Source organism: Zosterops lateralis (assembly GCF_965231275.1).
Source record: "Zosterops lateralis genome assembly, chromosome: 9".
Lineage (NCBI taxonomy): Eukaryota > Metazoa > Chordata > Aves > Passeriformes > Zosteropidae > Zosterops > Zosterops lateralis.
In genome coordinates, this window is record NC_139769.1 from 11,673,554 (window position 1) to 11,697,476 (window position 23,923).

Sequence of the window (23,923 nt, forward strand, 5' to 3'; positions counted from 1 at the left end):
TTTTGTTCTGGAGAGGTGACAAGGCTGAAGGGTAGCTGCAGCTTCCAGTTTAGAGGCATTCTGTGTACAGACTGCATGTGCAAACACCCTGCCTCCAGTCATCGTGGAAAGGAGACAGGGACAGCAAGATAGTAGGTAGTAGACAGTGCACTTAGGGAAAACAATATCTGGTCATCAACAGAAACACCAACCATTGCCCTCATCCCAAATTCCACTGAATAGTTTGGCTATCAGTTGCTGAGGTGCACTGGCATAGAGGCCCCTCCACTTGGGTACTCATTGCAGGCCAACCATCATGTGGAAAGTATGTTTATAATTGTGCATAATATTAAAGTGTAAATTATGCTATATAATCTCTATATGAACTTCATGAGAAATCAGCCATAGCTTGAAAGGGTTACTTTATATCTATGTAAGGAAATCTCTGAAATATGAAAATGGGCTAAAATGCATTATAAAAAGGTAGTTATTTCATACATCCAGACATCTCAGAGGAATTTGCCATTTGAGCAGTTTTATTTAAGAATTAGTGACAGAGCTCTATTGCTCCAAGTCCATTGTCAGTTTTGAGGGGCTTGTCTCTCTGCACCACTTCTTACACAGTTTCCTCACTCTGCATAGATTTTTATGTTGTCATTAGCATCTTAGGTCCTCCTGAAGTTGCCACAAGCAGATTTTTATTCCATATGGCTATTTTGTCAGCCTGTAGCTACAAGATGAAAATGGGAAGAGAAAATTTGAAGAGGAGACAACTCAGACCATTCCATGCAGACGAAAAGCTCAGTCAGACTTGGTTGAAAAGCCCTACTACCACTCTGCCACTTTTTCTCCTGGGCTAGGGAAAGCAGCTGTTTATGTTTTAATCTGTCTTTACCCCCAGCTCTGAGGATGAGAAATGCATGGATTGTTCATTATCCCTTGCATATAGAAAATAAATTGGTTTAAGCAGAAAGTCAAATGGACTTTAAGAAGTTTTCTATATTGACTAATTTCCAAGTTGATTAAATGCTCGTAAATGCAGCCTATGCTCTTCTCCTTGCAAATCTAGCTATTGGGTATACAGATTCATATTTACATGTATGCAGATTCCAATAGAGTTAAAAACCCCAAACCTCCAGATAGCTAGAACTATTAGTTCATAGGAATTTAAAATTAAATTAAATAGCTGGGCTGTTTTCCAGATCATTTTTAAAGTTCCTGTGCTTACAAAAAAAACCTCTGTAGGATTTACATTACACTACTGTATTTGTTTCAGTGAGCATTTGACTGCCAAGAATACGGTCTATGACCAAAATGGCAATCTAATTAAATACTTGACAAGCAGAAAGCTGGACATTATTCAAGTCAAGCATTAAATTAGAAAATTTAGTTTGTCTCCTTTATCAGTAGATTTTTAAATCAGCCTATTCTACCAAACCCCATAAGTTTAATGAATTTGGTCAGACATACTGTGTAACAGATGTCCTACATACAGCCATGAGCCTAAATCATAAAAATGATGCTTCACTTTGGCACGGCAAAATATATATAAAAGGCTCAGAAAGGTCAGTCACCAGCAACCTGCTTGCTAGTAGTTGAGAAACAGCACTGTAAAATGCATGAGCTGCCTTTTGTAGTCTCTTATAGAAAGCCTTGGAGAGCCACAGATAATTTGCTTTCAATGATTCATCAAGTTGGCCCTTTGTTTCACTAATTTGAGTGTCAAGTGCAACCACATAATAAAGAATTACCAAGACCTGATAAGATTCTTCTTACATTGCTCTGTTTGTCTGAACAACTGGTCCTGTTGAAACCAACCCTACAAACTGCATAAAACAGCAAGTGTGTGTGCGACTGGCATCTTCTGTGAAATGACAAAGGTGTTTACTGCCTTACCCGCTGGTGAACCACACCTTCATGTTTCCCTTTCCCTTCTAAATGGCACTAATTGCAGCACGCTGTGCCCATGCTAGAGATGGCATTTGTTTCACTGTTAGTCCTCCAATGAATTAAAAAAGATTAAAAAAAATGTATTTCAATGACAATTCCAGCCTTGAGAAAGGTGCTATTGTGACCATGGTTGAGTTACCCTGCTGATAGTTTTCTCCTTAATGTAATTTTTAATACTACATAGCTGTAGGTTAGATGTGAAGCCATATATTAGAGCTACTATTTCGAGGAGTAGTTCCAAGTGAAATAACTCCATGATTAGGAGATAGATTTTTATTTTTTTTTAATGCTGTCAGTCTAATAACTTTGGAAGAGATCAACCCTAAGAATTGCTTGTTTAGAAGGGGCACATCTATAAACGTGGAATTCCCACAGCAAAAGATCTATGTAATCTCAGGTCTGATAAAGTTTTCACAACTAAACCGTACACTATTAACACAAAGAAAGAATAAAACTTTAGAAGGCTGCTTGTGAGAGTGGGAAAATGTCCGCCTTCAGAAACCAGAGAGATGGCATGGGGAGCAAGGCTGTGAGGTTTGATTTATAAGACGAAGAAAGCTTCTGTCAAAAGGCTTTGAAGCCGGTTGTTAGAGCTTAGGCAAGATTGTGTGAGGGGTATTGTCAGCGCCGCACAAGGAGTTGAGGGCGTCGATTTTTTTACTAACGTGAATTTAAAGTATTCCCTGATCGCTGCCAGCTCCGGGAAACCCCGGCAGCGGGGGGAGAAGGAGAAATTCTCCGCTAGGGAAAAACACAAATAATGTGAGGTGAAGGTCGTGCCCTGGCACCACAAGCAGGACAGAGGCCTGGGCAGAGAGGAGGAGGAAGGGAAGGAGCTCCTGCCCTGGTCCTCCTCGCCCGCGGCCGGAGAGGCGCCGAGTGCCCTCCCGGTGCCGCCCGGTTCTGCCCGGAGCCCGCCCGGAGCCCGCCCGGTTCTGCCCGGAGCCCGGTGCGATCCCGCCGGTGCCGCCTCCCCGCGCCGTGGTCTCGCCAGCGGAGCAGCGCCCGAGCGGGCGGGGAGGGGAGGGGAGGGGAGGGAGGCAGAAGTTAAACTTCCACCTGCCCTGAAGTCGCCGCTGCGCCGGCAGCGGGAGGCGGGGGCGGGGGCGGAGGCGGGCGGGGCAGCCGAGGACCCGGCTCTGGCAGGCTCCGAGGGTCCGGCCGGGTGTAATTCCCCCCTAATCCCCGCCACGGCGGCGCTTCCCCGGCCGAGCCATGTCTGCGGCTTCCCCGCCATGCCGAGCCTAGCGGGGAGCGGGAGGGCCGGCGGCCGGGAGGCGCACAAGATGAAGACCCTGATGGTGAGTGCATTGTCGGCACGGCTCATCCCGGCCCCGGCGGCGGCGGGAGGAGAGCGGGGGAGCGGCGCTGCCCCGGGCGCCCCGCACACGCTCCAGCCTTCCCCGGGCCGCTCTCCGGGACCGCGCCGAGGCCGCCAAACCTCGGTGGCGGCGGCCAAGAACTTTCCGCCTGCTTTCTTTTATTCGTGTTGCTCGCGGTTTGGGGGTTTTGTGTGTGTGCGTTTTAAGGAGCGTACAGAACAGCGATCTGCTCAAAGGACGAGGCTGGAGGTGGCTGGGCGGGGGAAGCGCTACGGTGCCCAACACTGGTTAAAATGCAGGAATGAGGTGCCCAGAGAGGGACGGCGGCACGGGAAGGGGGCGCGGGTGGCCGGCGCACGGAGGGGAGAGGAGGCGAGGATGGAGGGCTGGGGGAGAGGGAGGGAGGCACGGGAGCGGGCTGGCGAGGGGGCAGGGGGAGGACGGAGGGGCTTCCCCAGTTCTCTCCTCGCACTTGTGCCGGGTGTGCGGTGGGGGAAACTTGCGGGGGAGCGGCGGGCCCGCGGCGGGGGGAGCCCGCTGAGCCGGCTGTGTCTCTGCCCCCCGCAGCGCCACGGGCTGGCCGTCTGCCTGGCGCTCACCACCATGTGCACCAGCTTGTTGCTCATGTACGGCGGCATCGGCATCGGCGGGGGCCGCTCGGAGCCGCGGCGGCGGCAGCAGCAGCAGCAGGTGGCGGCGGTGCCCAGCCGCCCTCCGGAGCGCGGCCAGCGCCACCCGGCCCTGCCCGTCGGGGCCGGCCTCCTGGAGGGCTACATCAGCGTCCTGGAGCACAAGGTGAGCCGCCGGCCGCGGGACCGCCGCTCTCTCCCGCCCCGGGGCACCGGGACCCCGCGCTGCCCCCGCCTCCCTCGGGGGCACCGACTCGGAACCCGCCGAGCTCTCCCTCCTGCCCCCCCGCGATGCCCCTCGGCGGGCCCGGGGTGCCCCGCCTGCCCCGCTGTCGGGGTTGCCTTAAGCGGCCTCCGGGCGCCGTCGGGCCCGGCCCGAGGGCAGGAATTACCGGGTCAGAGCCGGGCTCCAGCCCCGTTGGGCATTTGTGCAGCGCTGCTTCTCTTCTCCCTTGCATGAAGGAGGGGAGGGAGGGTGAAGTGTTTTGTTTCTAATGTTGTGTGCTCTAGGTACAGTACAAATGTACGTTTATGATGATGCTAGTGAGGGTTAAAGAATGAGGTTTATTTACTGGAGGGCAAAGTCAATAGGTAGGTGTTTATTCTTAGCTGATTTTGTCATAGGAAAGAAAAAAAAAAGTCTGCACAAATGACCTTTTCATCCCCCTTCTGGGAAGCAGAAGTTGTCACTCGTAGTTTCCATTCTTGAAATTTGGGGCACTTTAATGGTGAACAAAATGATGTCCCTCCCCTTGACAGAGGAATTACCAGGCTGTATTGTCAAACTGTAATACTCGTTTATCAGGGATAGGCAGACTAAGCTTTGATAGCTCACAGGACAGATACAGTGACATATAGTGAGCAAGGTGGCACATCCATGCCAAAGAGGTACTCAAGCTTCAGTAATTTTCTCAGAAGGCAGATTTTTCTGCTTTTTGTTTGGTGTTTGGTTTGCTGCTTTCACCTGGAAATTCCAAGGTCTTCCTCTTCCAAAACCTCAGATACTGTTCCGTGCATACACATCTTGCAGTAAAAATTTACTTTAAAAAATAAGCAAGAGAAATGAAGATTAACAACTTTCTTATGTTTTCACATCCAGACTGACAGCCTTCTGAAAGATGTGTTGTCAAACAAGTTACTGGGCTCAGTTTAGAGGTACTGTGTGAAGACTAGTGACTTTGATATACAGAGATTTTTATTGTTCCTTCTGGCATAACTTTCTATGCAAGAGTTATCTGCAGGCCTCTTAGCACAGAAAAATAGCACATGATGGTGCCTTGTAGGCTTTATTTGCTTTCTTACATGGTTCTCCTGGAAATTCTCAAATGCAATATATATAGAAAAAGCAAGTTTGGCCATGGGCTTCCTACTGTCTGACGTGTACTCTTGTAATTCTTTTGTTCTTCTTGAACATGACTGTAGTGATAGGTGTAGGTATATGTGCACATGGTTTTTATATGCAGCAGTAACTGAAAAGGCACCTGTGGGGTTTTTGGGATGCATGTGTGAGTAGCCTTCTGATTCTGATAATACCTCACATTGGTTTCTCCAGACTCATAAACAGCCCTCATTAACAGTCATAGTTTAAATCATCATTCTGTTTTTTTTCCAGGGTAATTTAAATGTTTCCCTGTGTTCTGGAGAAAGATGATCCTTTGGCTTTTTGATATATAGTAATATGGCCCAAACCCCACAGACACTCCAATTCTGAATTTCTTTTCACACAACTCATGCCTCACAGAAATAATCTGCTGAAGGTTTAATAACTTTTCCACCTAACTTCTGTGGGTCCAAAAGAATATTGTGCAATCCCTGCTGTGTTCCCAGCTTGCTTTGTCTTATTTTAATGCACACGAGATGATGCAGAGAGCTGTGCCACTGTGGTATACAGAGCAGTGAGGACACTGTGTTACCATAAGGAGACTGGGGAGAAAGAGGCTTTGTCTCTTAATAAAGTATTCATTTTTGTAATTTAATTTGGTAGTCCATGTACTTGTAATGGATTTACAATCCCAGAATACATGGGTTTCACGTGTAATAAAAAATGGAGAGTGCAAAAAATCACACAAATTCATGGTTTAGAAAAAGAAGGATGTAGGGTTGGTGATGGTGAGAAGAGGGAGAGAGCAAGAACTGAGGAATGGTGAGATGTTCAGAGAACGTGTGGTTTTGGGTGGGACGTTGGAAACTGCAGAGAAGACAGCTTGAATAGCTAGTGAAGTGAGGAAATTGGGGAAGTTTTAAGGAATGTGAAGAGAGCTGCAAGAAGAGAGCAAGGTAAAATTCTGTAGCTGTGAAAAGGACATGATGTTTGAAGAGACAGGGAGGTCTGGAAGGAGATGAGAAGTGTCTGTTATTTAGGACAACAGGCATGCAAAGGTAAGGCAGGAATGAGTTCAGCAATGGTACATGTTATTTTGATAGCACAGAGGTGATGGTGGGAAATGACAATGAGTGGTAGATTTTTCACAGTATGGCTTCTTTAATTTCCCATATAGAATCTTGGAATTGTCTGTCAGGTTGAATGACCTGAAGCTGAATGACCATTATACAAAATTCATCCTTGGTATGTGTTCATGCATGAATGACAGGTAGCAGTAGACTGAATGTCTGGATCATTCTTGTGCTTGTTTCTGGATCCCATAATTTGCTTTAACAGAAAAATCTTTCATGTTCATGGTGTTGTACCCATTCTGGTGCATTTAATGAGAGTAAATATGCACATATATGTAGAAGCTATATGACAGGTACTGAAGTTATTAATTCGTAATCACAATGTGAGTATTGACACACGAGCTAAGTATATGGTAGTAAAGATGTTTCTCTTCAGGGATAAAATTTAACAATTGTCCTCATTGTGAAATATCATGTATTACAAATGTCTGTCACTACTAGCAGTACAGCTCATTTAGTAGTGCAGGATGATCATGTATGGAGACTATTTGCCAGAAAATCTGGGCACTTAGTATTAAGTAACAATGATTTTGAAATATAGCCTGCAATATTGTAACTACCAATTATTTTTCTCCTTTTATTTTATATTCAGGAAGAATTGTAGTTCCTCATCCATACTGTCAAGATAAGCAGGCAGTCTCTGAGAATACAGTAAAATATGTCTTTTTTTACTGGGTTGAAGAGGTTTTTTGCAGGAGTTTCTAGTCTTTGCCTTGGTTGTTTCTGCAAGCCCATTTTTCCATGAGTCAAGCATCAGAGATCAGAACCCCTGAACTTTAGTAGCCCTTCACAGTTTAGCAGTGCGTACTTAATTTTTGTTGAGCTGAATTCTTGAAACAAAAGAAATCAGAAATGCTGTGGATTCAGAGATGCAAGTGAATTCTTGTCATTTCACCTCTGCATGTCCCAGAGTAGCAACAGTTGACAGACGTTGTTGATGGATGTTTGAAATTAATAAATAATACCTCTTTCTGTTCACAATCGCCAGATGTTGTACCCTAAAAAAAATCTCACTTTTTGAACAGAAAATATGGTTTGCTGATAGTTGTTATTGCGAGGTCAAGGACTGAAACAAAGTGAAGAAGTGGCGGCTTCTACTTCGAGGAGCTGTTGCTTCCTACAGAGGCACGTTGAGTGTAGCACTGCTTAGCTACTGCCTCTGCTCGGCAGCTAGAAAGGACAAGAGTCCTACACTGTCAAAGTGAAATCTTTCATGAACTCTTTGAGTGTTATCCTGAAATTAAAGAGGTTTTGTCACTGGCATTGAGGGAAGCAGAATTGTGCTCTTCTCTAGGGAGGCATGGGGATAAGCCTTTCTGTTGATTTATCATAGTGCTAGGAAGAAATTACAATGCTAATATTTTTAAAGCAATTACTGCATACAAATAAGAGAATGTTAATGAAAGTAGGAAACCCAGCACTATTCCAGAACTTGCAAGAAATAAATATTTAACCGTTATATTACAATTCTGAAATGAATGTGAGAACATGTCTCTGGATAGTTCAAAAGCTTTTTACCCAGTATTGACTCAACAGTTGGTGCTGCAAATAAAATATGAGTTTGTCATGTATGTAATTGAATAATATTTCAAGCCATAGAGAATTTTGTTTCTTAGAAAATAAAAAAAAATAAAATCAATCCTACAGTCAAAATGTATGATTTGTTAGAAGCACTTTTAAATACCTTAAGAGAGAATTGAGATCAACATGACAATTTATGTGATCACAATGATTTCTTAATTTATGATAATGTGAATTATCATATGCAAAGAAATCTTGGTGATCCCTCTAAATTAATGCAGATCACAGAATAGTGTAGTTAATGAAGTGTTTGAGGAAGAGTATTTCTGCAAATAGTGCTGCTATAGCTCTTTAATCTCTGAGTTGCAAAACGTTGCTCTTGGGTGAAACTATTTTTTCGGGATAGTAAACTTTGTGCATTTAATCCCAGGTTGGAAGCTTGCCATTTTTATATTATTTTTAGTAATTATTAAGTCAAATGAGTTTGGAATTTGAATTTTTACCTCATTAAGCCATTGATGGTTTGGAGGGCTTCACTAAACCGCCTTCATAACTAAGCATAGAGATGAGAAGGAATCAAATTATTTTGAAGGTTTTAGTGTTTTTTAAATGAATTTATCACAGAACCATAATGTATCTTACAGCAAAACAGCTTGTCTTGCCTGAGGTGGAATCAAGCCCACAGAATTAAGTAAACCACGTACCATAATTTCATTACATTTTCCTATTTGCCCCTGAAATTCTTACCTGCAAAGAAAAGAACACAAACTTTATTATGCAATTAAGGATTTGATGGAGTTTTTATTATGTGAGAGATCCACAAGGGGGAGACTTTATTCTAGAATAACCTTGTTGGGGACACTTCCATCTGTCAGAGACCTAGGCAAGGTGGGAGTCCAAAATGCCCTTTGCTCAGTGCTCTCTTGGCTTCCTGGCTTTTTATGTTTTTAGGTACCATAGTTACCTACCACTGATAAACTGTAGGTTTATTTAAATCCTTATAAAGTTGGCATCTTAAAAAAAAAAAAAATACCATGACAGTCAGGGAATGTAACTGAATATCCACACACAGAGAGCAGAGACAATTGTTTTTCCAAATATACCCAGCTTTAGAATAATGACTATGCTGTGCTTTACAATTGCTTACTTTTGAGCTACTACAGGAGTGTGCTTTTTCAGGCTAACATTCATTTTGATGATTCTTGTCAAAAATTTTTAGCAGTTTCTGTGTGCACTTGCTGCTCACACAGGGCAATACAGAGCCCCCAGCAATGACAGCAAATTATGGTACATTTTCCTGTTTTCCATATTGCTTGGCATGTCTGCAAGAAACCAGTAGTTCTAGTAGGGCACTGCTTCTACTTAGAATATCTTGAAGTATTTTTAAATGTTTACATGTAGATATCAGGTGCTGTGCAGTTTATACATTTATTTTATGAAAAAGGCTGTGTTCTGTAGTTGGACACATATTTTGTAGAATTCTGATTCTAGTGTGTGCTTGAGAGAGAAGTGTTAGCTAGGATAATAAGAGAAAGTAATATTTTACAGTTAATACTGTATCGCCTAATTCTTTCTAAAGCAAGTGCTGTTAAAAATGAGCTCTAACTAGCAGGGGTAGTGAGTCCAGGCAGAGGTCAGGATCTGTTGTTTAAAAAGTCGTCTCAAAAGAGCACAGGTGCTATTAAATACTGAAATGTCCCTGAAAAGTGAAAGATGCTTGATGTGTGTCTAGTGCATGATGTTGTTCATGTATATTAATGTAGTGTGATGGATAAAAACCTACCCAAGCACAAATTAGCCATGTTCTGATCGTTTCCTGGTGATTGGGAAGATAAAGGAGAGACAAGCATTGTTATAATAGTGAAAAGAAAAGAAAGTTTTGGAGTTTATACCAGGTGAAGATCTTGCCCTATGTCATTTGTGACATTATGTGATATAGCCATATTCTTTCATAGAAACTGAAGCAAAAAAAGATTATTTCAGAGTCTGTATCACAAGATATTGATGATTTATTTCAGAACAAACATAAATAGTATGTAGTCAGGTCGACAGTTGATGCAGAATTGTGTTTTAATTTTCTCACATTTTAAAAAAGTCACATCTCATCACAATATCTGATACCATATATTGGTCATGATACGTTATCTTATGTTTGCAACTTACCAAGACAAAGTTGGTTTATTTTCTTGTAGTTTTTTTTCTTCTTTTTTTTTGTTTGTAGAAGAAAAACTACAGAAACATGAAGATTTTTGCACTTTTTTTTTTGACAGATTCCGGATTATATGAATTTTTCACAAATTGTCTTGATTTGTGAAAGGTGAAGAATTAGTAAATATGCTCTTTTCCATTTTATGAATATCATACACATAATATTTTGATATATGGGTGGGTGCTGCCTGTTTCCCTCATCTGCTTACCTATCTTCTTTTGTCAACATACAAAATTCTTAATTCAATGGATTTGCAAAATACTTTCAGGCAGGGAATTGGTGAAACTTTATCTGCTGGTGAAGTTTCTTTCATGCAAAGCACCTTAATTTTTTTCTCTTCACTTTCAGCGTTAATTTCAATGACCACATTTGTATTTTTAGCATGTGTTGAAGTGTATTTTACTTGATAATCATTTAAAGTTGCTACATAGTGCACTTCTTTTTCACATGATCTTTCACTGTGAGCATTTTAGGCTATTTTCATCTTCCTGTGAAGACAAAGTGTTCTTTTGAAGGTTTTTAATCCTTGGTGGAAGCAAGTCTGAACTAAATGAGATTTTCAATGACAGGAAATGTAATTTTGTCTCACAGCTGATGGATATCTCTCAACAGAGGTCCTTAAATTCTCCCTTTCTGCTTGTCCTGGGGCATAAGTGGATATTGAGTGCCATCCTAACTATGTGATATCCTCAAAGCAGTAGATTGCAGGTAGTTTCCTTTTCCCAGTGACCTTCCTTTTGGGTTTAACCTGTATTGCTCAGTAACGCTCTGTGTGCACATCCTTGATGCTGAGGTGGCAATGATACAAAGAACTCAGTGCATTAATTGAACTTCTAATTAGGGCAATTATGATCAAATCAGCAGTCGTTTGGTGCTGATATAAGCAGATGTGACAGCACAAAAGCTACTTTGAAGGTGAAGTGAAGCATCACGGTCTTTAACCTCACTCAGTTCACCTCATTCCTGAGCAATCTCCATTAGTCATTGCTCTTCCTCTAATAGTTAAAACCTGAAGTGCTAAGACCAGGTTAACTACTAAAGTTTGCTGTCAGCTGGAATAGCAAGTATTTTCAGTTCAAAAACTGCTATTAATTGTTCTCTCTTGTCATTCTGAAAATAGCCAAATTGAGTTAAAAACAGAACTCACATAGGCAGTGAGGGAACAAGTCAAGGCTGAAACTTTCTGCCTTCAGAGTGTCTGTTTGCAGCAGAAGTACAAAATACAGGTGGAGAAGTAGAGCTCTGAGATGTCCTTTGATAGTCTGTGTGAAAGACAGAGCTGGGCACTGAGGAACACGTACACATTGCTATAGAGAATCCAGCACATTTGAGCTGGGGTTAGGCTAATCTGGTAACATCTTGTGTCTGGGCTGTATTCAGAGTGACATAGGAAGGAAGAGAAGTACAGTGTGTTTATTGCATGCCATAATGAATATTGAATCCTTACTGAAACCTTGTGAGAGAAGTTCAGAGTAAGATTGGGTTATTGTAAAACACAGAGAGGGAAAACTGATACATTTAATAGATGGGTATTTTTTCACAATGGCAGTGTAGTACAAAGTGTTCATTGTCCAAGATAAGGGAACAGTAATGGGTTTATAGGGTATACAGGCAGCATAGGTCAGGTTTTCTTAATTCAAATTTAATAATATGGACTGTTGTAAGTAACACAGAACAAGAATATATAAATGTGTGTCTTGTTGTTGAATACAATATGTTAGGAATTCATTGCAGCTATAGAAAAAATTTCCATTACAGAATGGATGGCTTAGTTAGAAATAACCTAGAAGAGGAAAATGTTTCTCAATAAACATTCAGTATATTTGGAATATGCATTTTTGTTCAACAAATAATATATTTTGAATTTAGTGTGTTATTAGCATCCTCAGGTATTGGCATGATGTTTATATTGCAGAAACAAAATACTCTGTAAATTTTGTACTGTTAAAATATATCTTGCCCATGGCTATAGCAGGTCATAAAAGTAGATGTAATAACACTCAGCAGAGCATCAGTCTAAGAGTTAGCTCTAAAGAAAAGAAATATTCCACAGTGCAAATTTGTGCAACTGTACATCTGTACCAAGCCTTGTGCACAGAAAAGTTAAAGGAACTATTGTAATGTTTTAAGAAATGGCTGGGGGAGAAACAGAGTTCTTGAGACCACATTCATCACTGAGTATGGGCTGCTTACCAGTTTGCCTGCATGAGGTTAAAATCTTTTCTCCCAGTTTGAGATACCAGGCTGTGTTTTGCAGGCAGTGACATGAGTTACAGCCAGGCTCATTCCCTTCTAAACTTTCTTGCCTGCATTACTGTTCTCTGTGGATAGACACTTCTGTTCCATTTCAATGAACTTCACGCTTGTGACTTGTACAAAACAGCATCTGAGGAAGCACATAACTACAGAATCCTAGAACCCTACCATGGTTTGCCTTGGAAGGGACCTTAAAGATTATTTTGTTTCATTCCTCACCCCGTAATGGGCAGGGACACTTCCCACTAGACCAGATTGTTCCAAGCCTTGTAGCACCTGGCCTTGAACACTTCCAGGGATGGGGGAACCACAGCCTCTGCCAGAGCCTCACCATGCTCATAATGAAGAATTTTCTCCTAATATCCAGTCAACACCTATTCTCTTTCAGTTCAAAGCCGTTTCCTCTTGTCATAGGATACAATGTTCTCTGCTTCAGCTTTACTGTATTTCATGTATAGTACACACCAAATTTAATAAAGTGAGGGATATAATAATCTAAGAGCATATTTTAAACAACCACAGTTGACACAGCAGACAGGAAGGTTGCATGTGTCTGTGGGCTGATGAAATGGTGCAGAGATTCCAAGGCTGGCAGAGGCTGGATCAGTAAGTCTGCCTAGTGTAGTTTGAGACAGCCTTGTTAGCTTGAAACTGGAATAGTCACCCTATATCCAAGAAGTAGATCCTGGTCTTTGGCAGCCACGTTTCTTCTGGAGCTGGGCTGTCTCTGCATTGTGCTTTCTGTAGCATTTGAAGGTCAAGATAGGTGGAAGCTACATGGAGTGCCTGAGGAACAGTGGTAAAGACACACCAGCAACACATCTGAACTGTTCTTAAGTGCAGTGCCAAGGACTGAAATTGCATTTGGTATTTGAGCTGTTCTTTAACTCTAGCCATCCAAATGGTGTACACCTTGTATTTGAAGAGACTGAACCTTTGGCAACAGCAATGACACGTTTAGCAAACATGGGTTCCAAGACTTGTCCATGGTCCTTATGAGAAAGCTTTTGGCCAAATACATGGAAGCAGCGCTCTCCCAGCTTTATCCTCGGTCTGTGCAGAGCTCAGAGGCTCACAGGGAGTATGTGGTGTTGTACAACCTGTGCTGCCCCTTCCTGCTCTCCTCCAGCTTTCAGTGTGGCATCTATGGGTCAGTCCTTCTGACACTTGGCTTAATTTCATCCATAGAGATTAAAATAATGTCACATGTGCTCCTAAATTTGGTTGCTCTCTGTTTTAGTCCTAATATTACTGTAAAATGGTTAGTTTTACACATCTCAGCATATTGGTTGACTCTAAAATAGAAACACAAAACCTCAAAATACAGCCAGTGGTCTGAATGCAGCTGCCAAAGCAGTGCAGAGTTAGCACTGCCTGTCCTTGCTCAGCTCATCTGCCTGTGCCTGGATAATTGCAGGTGAACTCTTGTTTTTAAAAAAACAAAATATGACAAAACACTTCATGCTTTATTTAGGTAATTTCTTTCTTAGAGTTTATATTCCATAAAATGGTCACTGTTGATATTAAAGGTAACTTTCTAAAATACATTTTGCAAATAAAATACCTATAACAAAGTCACTGCTATTTCCATTTGTTCACCTCCTTATGTATTCTCTTTGTAACACCACTCCAGATTTCTTTCTGTTTTTAATAGTGATTCATGAGCCTTAGGAAGACTGAGACAGTTTGTTATAACATTGCTCACATTATCCATGAGAGCTACCTCGGCCATGAATGGGACTGTACATAATACCCAGCCCTTCAGTGAGGGTTTTCCCAGTGCCAGCTGACATGATGTCTAAGCATATGTCAGGATGGGATTTTGCCAGCAGACGGGAGCACACTCTGCCTTCCCTTTGAGCTGCTTGGAGATGCACAGGCTCTGCTCTGGCAGCAGAGCCACTACAGTTTGCCTGTTGCTAAGCCAGAACTAATAAGCTTGACTGAAAAGCAGGGTTTATTGTCCTAGGCTCAGCATACATGGTGTGGTTATGTAGCTTTCCCATGGAGCTTCTGTGAGTCCTACAGTCAACTCCCGGGCAGCGCTGGCATGGGGTTGACTGTATGGAGCATGGTCAGTATTTGCTTGTATCTCCCAGCAAAAAACTGCTGGTCCCTGTCCTAATGGCTTCCTAACTCTGCTCCAGAGGAGCATTTTCAGTCCTCTGCCACACTGCCAGGAATTTTTTGCCTTATATGACTGGGGAATATAACTCAGAGTACTCTTGTCACTTAAATTTTGGTCATTAGTTTGCCCCATGTTTAGTACACTTAAGAAAAAAGACTGTTTTTCATAATTTCTCTCTTGTACTGCAGCTTAATATGATAGATGATGTTGTGAGTCAGGTTTTCAAAGTTTGAAATGAGACACTAAATTTGGTTCACAGAGTGTGATTTAGTCATCTGAGTCACCACTTACAACAAAATCTGCTGTTTTCACTGGGCAGATACTTGCTGAAGAAAAGAGTTTAATTTCTTTGCTTTACAAAATCATGTTTGAGCATGAAGCTATGTGGTTTTTTGCTTGTAACATGGCTATTTCTGTATGCACAAGTTATTTAATTTGTAATGTTTGTGTTTTCATTTGTCTATTCTTACCACGTATATATTGCTTTGGAAATATTGACAACTGTATCTTAATTTTGGTCAGTGAAGAAGTGTTGCTGATAGGATATTTAGTAACATCTTCACTAACAAGCGACTGGTTGGCCTTTGAGTTTTAATGTTGCTCTTTCCATATGTAATTATCATATTAATGGGTTTAATTTTGATTTAATTTTTATGAATAGCCAAAAGCTCTGGCTTTTTACAAGTAGAATCAAAACTAGAGCTGCATTTTTCACTTTTGCTGTATCTGCTTTATGTCTCAGTAGCAGTGCAAGGAAGCAATGAACCTAGTTATAGATATGCTGAATATTCTTTCTCAGGGGTAGTGTTGATGTGTCCCTGATGGTTTAAGGGCATAATTGAGGTACTTTGTGCAGCTGGTACATGTGGAGGAGGAATATCAGGGCCAGGAGGGTATCTCTGGTATTAATGTGTCTGATTTCTTCCAGCACAGTGAACCCTTTTGATCTGTAGCAGTTTATGTAATACAAAACAGCTTTCAGGGTATCTTTAATTATGCCTGTGGACATTTTGGGATGGAAAGTGAAATGAGGCTTTAGAATCACCTTTCACTCCCAGCTGTGCTGATTTGAAACTGGCACAGCTTGTTACCCACTTGTAAGTGTAGGGATCATGTTCCTGCTCTCATGAAAGACACAGGATGTGCAGCATCCTCAGTAGAAGGTGTGGGTGGCTCTCAGTCTTTCTGTCAGAGCTCTCAGTGCTGTCAAGATGGAAAAGCAATATATCCCATGCACAGACATCCATATAAGCTGTAATGGCATGTATCTTCAGATCAAATCGAGGTTTGAGACACCTCACAGGACCTACAGACCTGTCTTTGAGGTTTCATATTGCTAAGGAGCACAGTGAGGCAGCTGCACTGGGAGCACCTGGAAGTGGAGTGTATGCTAAAAAGAGACTGAGCCACTGGGCTTCTATCAGTGCTCTCAGGGACACAGAGAATAAATTGACTGATGATACGATGCATGAACTTTATTAAAAGTTTGACAGAAATTGTATATTTTATTATGCCACTTTCTAGGTATATTTTTCAGCATGTTATGAAGATGACATATTTGTAATGCATAATGTGAAAAAAATTGTTTCAACATAAAAACTAATATCCTAACATTTCAACTTTCAGGTATGTTGGTTAATTTTCACAGTCTATAGCAAATAAAAAAAGAAAATAAATTCTTTTTGAAGGTGCACGAGGTGATCTCATCCATGTCATACTAAGTCAAATGACCTAACAGTTATTTAAGTTCTCAAAACTTCTTAAAATTGAGTGCATTGTTCACAGCAAGTGGATGAAAACCTTATGACTGAGATCAGAGGTAAAAACAGCTATAACAGAGCACTGTGTAAGCCAGTTTAGCTGAAATTGAATCTTTCATGATTGTGAATGATGAGGTTGCATCTGCTTGTCTACTTTTTTTTTTTTTTTTTTTAATTGCTTTTTGGCATACCAGTTCTTGCAAAGCAAACAGAAGTAATCTCTAAAAAATAGTTCGGCTTGGAAAACAAATAGATCTGTCAAATTTTTTTTTGCTTCATATCCTGTAGTTGACATCAGTAAAACTACTGAAAATTACATTACACTGTGTTTATTAAAGTTGTGCTCCTATGCAGTAATACACATAAGACATCTTATACTGCCTTAAGGATTAAGTTAAGCTCCTTTGTCAAGCCTGTTGGTATGGCACGACTGTTAATCTTTAACTGTCAGACTCTGGTTAGATCCTTCTTTAGGCTGAGGCCATGGCTAAGTGCAAAGAAATTAAAACGAATCAACTCCTAGTATTTATGCTTTCATGTTTTTTCACAGAGCAATCAATAAAATGGGAAGCTGGTTTAGACATACATATTTCTATAAGAAGATTGTATTTCAAGCTCTTATTTAGCAGCATCATATTTGCTTAATGTTTATGGTTGTGAAATATGACGACAAAGTTGGCAGTGTTCAAAATATTAAATTCATGGAAGTAAGATATGCACAGGGTGACAGCTCATCGAAAGGAGGACAGAGGATAATTTTGTGAACCTACATTTCCTGGTTAAAATTCCAGAGTTATCTACAGCATGTCCATGTTTTATTGTTGCATCAGTAATTATTGTTACATTTTCCTTTCAAATTACGTTAGGTCACAGAGGAAGAAATGTGCTATAGTTGCAGCATATTTAGACATGGCAACACTTGAAACAAAACTGTATGAAAATAAGGTGAAGGTGGGAGGCAAAGTTAAATTTATTATAAAAGAAAAAAGTTAACATTTTAGCCCTAAAGGGATACAAAACTGGTTGTAAGGAACCATAGTATTGTGCTATAGGTGTCAAAGGTTTGTATTGCACTGTGAGTGTCTGTACCATTTAATTAATATTGTTCTTGCTAAAATCTGTGAAGAGGAATTTTTTAATAATTATCTGATAATAGCCAACCAGTACAATTTGTGCAAATATTCTTCAATGAAGTGATACAGGTTGTATGTTGAAGCAGTAGGTAAAATATACTGCAAATAAGCTTTTGAGTGTAATAGGTGCCTAAATTGTACTTTTCTAATCAGGCTGTATATATTTTTTTAGTAATAGGAAAAGAAGTTTTCAACAAATACAAATTTTTTTTTACATACTCCTTCAAGTATAGTTTCAAATGGCTGTTTTTGCATTTTATGCACATATAACCTTCCCAATTTTCTGAAACAAGAGATTCTTTTCCTCAAATCACTAAATAATATGCCTTCTGCTTATCAACCACCTTGCTTCTGAGGATCTCCAAGTGCCATAGAAGCATTACATGGAGACTCCTGCCATAAAGTACAGGAGTATTAATTCTTTATTATATAGGAGGATAGTGGAACAGTAAAGTTCAAACCATAGTTTTGATCTTGAGTGTCCAAAGAGGAATTTAATGTAGGAGCTTGGAAAGCTCTGGTGTGTTGAAAACTGAGGGGACTCAGCCTTTGGACAGGCACACAAGCAATCACTTTGAGATACCTGACTTTCATGCATGGCTTGGAAGTTTAAATTTCAGACCTCAGTCTGTGTAGCACTGAAGTTGTGTACAGTGGGTTGGGAGAGTGATGCACCTGAAATGGATTTGAGGTACCTGCTCTGCTGTGCAGAGCTGCCCATCAGAAAAACACTGAAATGTGCTTTCAGTCCAGCCCTTCTGCTTGCACGGGGCTGTGGTGGGGGATGGTTTAGCCCAGGTAACAGGTAACAAGAGAACACAAATTGTGGGTTTCAGTTGCAGATCTTGGAAAGGGTGTGTGGAGCATTTGAGTTCCTTCTCCAGGAGCTGCTAAAGCACGTATTTTGAGTTGGAGATCACAACTCTTTGGAGCTTTCCAACAGAACTTTCTGATCTGTTTTCTGGAGCTGTGTAACTCCTCCAACTTCATCACAGGTGGCAGTGTTGGGTGTCCTGCGAGGTTGCCAGATTTACCTGTCAGACACACAGAAAGAGCAGTTCCTTAAATGCAGATTTGGGTGGTGGCTGAACGAGGTTTTTGTAGACCACACTTCAGGTTCTGGCTTTCAGGTTCTGTCAAAGTGTCATCAGCCATGTCTGAGACACTGAGCTCTCATTCTAAATTAGTACACAGGCACCTAAATGAATGCCTTGGTTTTTAGAGCATATGGAGCCACATACACTTTGCAACAACTCTGGTGGCTTAGGGCAGGTTAACTCTTTAGGCATAAGAGTTGATGTGCTCAGCAGGGCTGCACATCACGGTGTTTTGGGCTCTAATAAACTTCAATGGGATGTGCACACACAGGCACTGAGCAGCAGTAAATAGGCACCTTCAGGTCCTTAGGGAAACAGTCTATTCATCATACTGGCACCAACTACTTACTCTATGTTAATTTATTATGCTTGAAATGTTTGGTGTATTTTTTATACGGTACTGTATCATGCGTTTGGTATTTATTATATGACATTTTATTAAAAATATATTATGTTTAAAAATAAAAAATGTGAATTTCATTGATAGGGAAAAGAATCATGATAATACATTTCAGACTTCTTTTTGCATATTCAAATTGTTCCATCTTATTTTAGTTTAAATCAAAAGTAAAATCCTTTCCTGGCTCCAGAAGATGGCCAAAAATAGGATAATTAAAAAGATATTTGAATATAAATGTAGCCAGTAACTGACTGATAGTTTTGGAGAATGAAGTCTATCACACAGTCCTATGAAAAGAGAGTAGTTTTGGAAGAGGAGAAAGAATCCTGCCATATACTTCTTAAGATCATCTTTAAGCACAAAGGTAGAGGTAGTGTTAAGGCTGCCAGCTGAGTCCTTAAGCTCTCCAGGAATATTGATCCAGAGTTTCCTTGGACACTGAGTTGTGGCAAAATCACTTGGGTTGTGGCTGTGTTTGATTTGGTAGATTAAAACAGTGGGTCTCTAAATTCTGGAGACTGTAAGGGGAACCACTGTATGCTCGGTCTTTAGATAGTCCTCAGTTTTCTTTGCCTAAAATTTGCAAAGCCTAAAAAACAAGCACAGAAATTATAAATACAAGAGTGCAAATACAAAAGGTTTCAATTATTTTATGTGTAGCAGTAGTGAGATATGAGTAACTGGGTGCAGAAATACAGGATTTATGAAATATGACCTTTGAAAAAAATTGAGGTCTTCTTTCAGGCTTAACATTATGCAGCTAAAGATTAAATGGCCTCAGTTTTCTTTGCTTTCTATGGATTAGGAATAAATATTTTTCTCTTCCCTTCCAAAGGGTAAAATTAAAGATAAGACAGTTCTATTCTTCTCATTTAAACTAGGAATTTTTGAGAAGAGAACTGCAAATAGTGAATCATATTATCATGGATAACAAAGCTGCAATAAAAGCTGCTGTGCACCCTTTTCAGAGTGAGGGTGTTCAGACCAGGCCATTCTGATTAGACACTGAGATACACCTTGTCACAGTGTTGTAGCTTAAGGTGGACTCAAAAATGCTGAACCCTGACAAATCCATCAAGTGATGTTGAGACTCTGTCAGGCAAAACAGACTCAAATAACTTTTTTTTTTCCCGTTGTTATAATCCATGACTTCTTGTATCTCCTAACACTCTTATATTCACCTTATATTCACAGACATTCTTGTAACTTTTTTCCCCTTTGTATTTCTTGGGAGAACAAAAGCATAACCCTGGGTAACTGGGGCTCTTTGCAGAGCTGGCGAGAGACACACAAGGTCAGGAAATGCCATGAATGAAATATCATTATTCAAAGAACCCAGCCTTGCTTCTGCTAAAACTCTCAGAATTTTCCCCTGGAAATCAGTGGAAGCAGGATTAGTGCCCAGGTCTGCAGCCCAATCAATTGTTATTAGCAGAGGCTGCCAGTGCTGCGGGTACAGACTGCAAGATGTTAAGCATCAGCTGCTGATCACCTCTCCCATGTTGGTACATAGATATTTTCTGATACTGCTGTGGACTGTTGAAGTCTATAGATCAATAAAATTTGAAGACAGGAAGGGCAAGGGTCAGGCCAGCTCTGTCAAGTTCATACAGGTTAGGAAAGAGAGTGTGAGGCTGCAGTCTAGGAGTTGTTTAGTCTGGAGAGCTCTGTGCTTATGAAAGGAGGTTGTAGACAGGTGAGAGTTGGTCTCTTCCAGGTAATAAATTTCTTCACTGAAAGGGTGGTCAAGCATTGGAACAAGCTGCCTGGGGAAGTGATGGAGTCACCATCCCTGGGAGTGTTCAGAACACGTGTGAATGTGGTGCTCAGGGGCGTGGGTCGGTGTTGACAGTGACAGTGCTGGGTTAATGGTTGGACTCTTACTGGTCTTTTCCAACCTTAATAATTCTGTGGGTCTGTGATGAGGCACACTGAGCCTTTGTCTTCCCCTTCTCAAAAATAGCACTGAGCTCAAGTCCCAGCAGTTCCCTGAAAGGCCAAGACTTCTTCCATGAATCACTGACCTTCTTCTTGATTATCTTTGTGAACTGGTGCTGTTTTCCAGTTAATAGAACTCTGTAATCAGTGAGCTAAGAGGGATAAAATAAAGTGACATATTTTGCTGCTGGTTAGATGTTAGTGTGAGTTCTGAATGCCTTTTAAATATATTATTCTAAATCTGAGGAAATGAAGAAAAGCTATTGTATGTATTAAAAAGCCTGGGGAAACAAACCAAATAACATTTGGCTGATGAGATTGAAGGATGTCACATGGCTTGAAACCGGAGATGTGGGTACAGAAACTGTTTATGAGTACAGAGCTACAGCTTTTGGATACCTTTGTATACTTTTTTGGGGGGAAGATTTACTATTTTAAATATAAATCCTGTTTGTAAATATTACTACACTGTAAATGACTTTAAGTTTTGACATGTAGCTGAGACTAAAAGAGAAATTCAAATAGCAAAGTACTTCTGGAACTGGACTGTATTACTCTTGTTCCTCATTGAGAGTTGGAGCAGCTCTGTGCCATCTCTAAATTTATTCTCTCCTTTTGGTAATATCTTTTGCAATGGTAAAACAAAGTGGTTCAATTCTGTACTGTTTCCTGCTGTCTGTACTAATGGCTCAGGGAGAGGTTGGTGTGAAGCCATTTTTTGACACTTCACAATATCTGACCACTTGAACACTCCTATGTAATATTTCACAAGTATGAAATGCACGTAGTGTAGAATTGAACCAGGCTAACTGATCCTGTTTTCGAATCTTCAGAATAAAACCTCAGCCCTTCAAGTAAATCTCTCTGTGTCTGGATGTGCCTCAGGTTTCAGAGTGGGTGCCCACAGCCAAGAAAACTCAGGCTCAGTGTCATGAGGTGTTACAGTCTTTCCATACTAGAACATACACTTGATAACTTTGTCGAAGGCATTAGCAGCATGTTTCAGATGAGGGTGAGAGCTCCATGTCTCCTTACCTTTGCTCAAACTCCCACTTCTAAAAACTCAACTCTTGTTTCTACAGAAACTGTTGAGAAATAGTGAAGACATAAAACAAATGTTATCAGCACCATCATCTGATCACAAATTCAAGAGCCTCAGGAGGGCATTATCCTGTGATAAACATTTTTCTAAACACTGGGCATATTCTTCTAGGACACCTCTCATGAAATGGTGTTTACTTGGTGCTTTGTTTTGAAAGCATTTAAGATAGGCAAATTAGAATTTGGCTTTAGTGAGTGATATTTATCATTTCATTTGTTTTCTTAATACTGAAATGAAAATAATAGGACAGTATGTAAGAAATTGTTCATTCAAGGCCATGTAAGAGGTGAACTGCTACAAACAGACTTTACTGTTGTTCCTGGCAATGGACTAGTTGGCTTGGGAGCAAAGCCAGCTGGGCTCAGTTAGAGGATAAGATGTTTATTTATGTAAACCTTACTCCTTTAAGCCTTGCAGAGCGGGCTCTGAGGTGCCAGGTACTTTCAAACAGGGGGCAAGGAGACACTCCCATTCTCTTGATTGTTCTCTCACCTTGATGTCCCTCAGAGCTCTTGCTTGAGTTCTTTGAGCCCTTAGGGTAACAAATGGATCAGTGTTATGGCTCTCATTTTAAAGATGGAATTCCAAGTGGTAATTTCACTATGAACTAGGAAGCCTATGGGTTCAGAGTGATCCACAGGGATGCTTCTTAAAGTGAAAGGCAGCTGTTTGCTGGGGGACAGCCAATGGGTGTCTAGGAGCATCCTGGCAGCTGATCAAGAGGTGCAGCCTGGCTGGTTAGTGTAAGACTTACTCGGTTCACATCTGTACTCACACTTGCTGGACCTGCTGTATGTCTGCTATGGTTGTTTGATGAAAGATAACAAATTCTTATTCATTTTAAGGGGCTGACTTACAGCCATAAAATAGCATAGAGACTGAAATTAGATGTTATGTTGGGGTTGCATGGCAAGGTTTTAGTAGCAGGGGTATTACAGGGGTGAAGCTCCTGAAAACCTTCCCCTGTGCAACAGAGTCAAGGTGGACCTGCTGCTGCCGTATCAGAGACAGTGACAGTGCCTCTGGGACAACAGATTTAAGAAGAGGAGCTGGGGAGGGGGGAAAAAGCCTGTGAAACAACCTGTGCTGGAGAGAGGAGTGAGAGTATGTGAGAGAAACTGCTGTGCAGACACCAAGGCCAGTGAAGGAGGAGGGGAGGAGATGCTCTGGGTGCCAGAACAAAGCCTGTGGTGCTGCCTGTGGTGAGGCAGCTGTGCCCCTGCAGCCTTTGGGGCAGAGATCCACCTGCAACTCATGGATGACCCAACACCAGAACAGGTGGATGTCTGAAGGAGGCTTTGACCCCATGGGAGTCCTGAGCTGGAGAAGGCTCCTGGCAGGACCTGTGAAGAGGGAGCCCACCCTGGAGCAGCTTTGCTGGCAGGGGGTGACCCATGCTTGAGCAGCCTGTTCTTGGAGGACTGCATCCTATGGAAGGGGACCCACACTTGGAACAGTTTTTGAAGAACTACAGCCTGTGGGAAGGATTCATGTTGGAGAAATTCCTGGAGAACTGTTTTCTGTATAAGATACCACATGGAGGAGCAGGGGAAGGACTCCTGAGGAAGAAGGAGCAGCAGAGACTGCGTGTGATGAACTGACTGCAGCCCCCATTCCTGTCTTCCTGTGTCACTGGGGAGGAGGAAGTGGAGAAAATCGTGAGTGAAGTTAACCTGGTAAACAGGGATGAATGAGGGTGTTTTAAGATTTAGCTTTATTTCCCATTATCCTGCTCTGGTTTGATTGACAGCAAATTAAGCTCATTTCCCCAAGTCAAGTCTTTTTTGCCCGAGAAGGTAATTGGTGATCAATCTCTCCCTGTCTTTGCCTCAACCGAGGAGCCTTTTGTTCTATTTTCCCTGTCCTGCTGAGGAGGGGAGTGATGGAGCAACTTTGGTGTGCAGTTGATGTCCAGCCAGGACCAAACCACCACAGATGTTTCCCCTTTTGAGACAAACAATTCTCCTACAAAGGTGCATAACTAAACTGTTTAGGTCTGGCACCAGGTGAAGCATCATAGTCCTTAGAAAAATACACACAAGGCA

General features: G+C 41.4%; 1 protein-coding gene across 1 annotated transcript in view; it reads left to right on the forward strand.

Annotated features, from left to right (window-relative positions):
* The first annotated feature begins 3,056 nt into the window (after positions 1-3,056).
* Positions 3,057-23,923, forward strand: part of ST6GALNAC5 (ST6 N-acetylgalactosaminide alpha-2,6-sialyltransferase 5) — a 68,216-nt gene continuing 47,349 nt past the window's right edge. The window contains exons 1-2 of the mRNA XM_083867154.1: positions 3,057-3,230; positions 3,819-4,046. Of these exons, the coding sequence (XP_083723280.1) occupies positions 3,165-3,230; positions 3,819-4,046 (294 nt within the window). The 5' untranslated portion in view covers positions 3,057-3,164. The remainder of the gene's footprint in view (positions 3,231-3,818; positions 4,047-23,923) is intronic.